The sequence below is a fragment of the Sprattus sprattus genome, assembly GCF_963457725.1.
Source record: "Sprattus sprattus genome assembly, chromosome: 9".
NCBI lineage: Eukaryota > Metazoa > Chordata > Actinopteri > Clupeiformes > Clupeidae > Sprattus > Sprattus sprattus.
In genome coordinates this window covers 15,301,452-15,302,840 of record NC_137928.1, presented here as the reverse complement: position 1 = coordinate 15,302,840, position 1,389 = coordinate 15,301,452, and the positions used below count along the sequence as shown (strand labels likewise).

Sequence of the window (1,389 nt, the reverse complement as noted above, 5' to 3'; positions counted from 1 at the left end):
TTTACTTTACATAATAAGTTATGTGTGGTTTGTCCTTTGTGTTTGTTCTGTCTCTCGTTCTCTCTATGTGTGTGTTTGTTTGATTGTTCGCTTTCTTGTTTTGTCCATTGTGTTTCTGTTGTGTGTCTGTGTTTGTTGCCTGTGCCCGTAACGCCTCCATTACTCCCAGAGTTCCCCTCCCCACCAACATCACCACCTCCTCCTCCTTCTCCTACTCCTTTTGGCACGCGTCCCTGAGAGTGTGTACCTGAGAGTGTGTGCCCGCCTCACTGGCTCAGGTCAGGGATGGACACGAAGAACATGCGCGAGTACATGGGCTGGCTCTACTACCAGTACCTGCTCATCACTGGCATCTACGTGCTGGAGCCCTGGGAGAAGTCCATCTTCAACACCGTGCTCTTCACCATGGTCGCCATGGTGATCTACACCTCCTACGTGTTCGTGCCCGTCCACGTGCGCCTGGCGCTGGAGTTCTTCTCTGGCGTGTGCGGTGGCCAGCATGAGAGCACCATGGCGCTGATGAACTAAGAGTGGCGAAGGAGGAAAGTAAGGGGGCAGGAGGGAGGAGGGGGATCTTCACAGCAACCATTCAGTCAGTGTTTTTAACTCAGAAAGATTCCAAACAAAATGGCAGAGAAGAATACAATACTCCATCTCTCTATCCGCCACTCGCTAAGAGTCCTCCTCCTCCTCTTCCTCTTCCTCCTCCTCATCCGCCACCTGATACCTGTTCCCCATGTGTATGCAAAAATGTGTGTTCTTCCAGATCATTTTGACATCCTTTTGTTTCCTATAAACAGCTCTGGGTCTCTCCTGCCAATCACTGGGTAGGTTATGTACATCCTGTATGTATGTAGTGAATAGGGAGGGCCTGGGTCCTGAGTGCTCTTATTGCATGATAGGACCCCTCTCCCTCCCTCTGGTGATGTGCATCTGGGCATACATGCTCTTCTAATATTTCCAACATTGACCAGTAAGAGGAAAGGCAAAGACAGCTTAAGGCTCCAGCATGTTCACAGGATGCACTTATCTAGCATTTTTATGGCCGTGGCTAAGTGGCACTAAAGAAGTTACGCAAATGACTTGAACTTCACCATTGGCAAACGGTAGCTGACTTAATAGTCCTGTCAACTCAGTTTTACATGTAATGCCAACCACTACCCCAAGATCTGTTATAATACGTTACAACATGTAATAGCATAAATATCACTGCATATAATCCATATGATGAAACTATTTTGATGTTTGATGGATACATTCCAGCTTACTGTCAGAATATAATTAGAATTATTCTTTAGACACAAAGAGTCTTTTTTGTGCATGAACAAATATTGACCCAGTTCCACCAAGAGGCTTGGCTTGCTTTTTGCACAATATTCAGTCAGTACA

General features: G+C 46.5%; 1 protein-coding gene across 1 annotated transcript; it reads left to right on the top strand.

Annotated features, from left to right (window-relative positions):
• Positions 1 to 285: 285 nt before the first annotated feature.
• sptssb (serine palmitoyltransferase, small subunit B) lies at positions 286 to 528 on the top strand (the record flags this gene model as incomplete). The annotated part of the gene is made up of 1 exon (XM_080844387.1): positions 286 to 528. One exon carries the CDS (start codon positions 286 to 288, stop codon positions 526 to 528), a length of 243 nt encoding a protein of 80 aa, XP_080700513.1.
• Between the last annotated feature and the right edge of the window lie 861 nt (positions 529 to 1,389).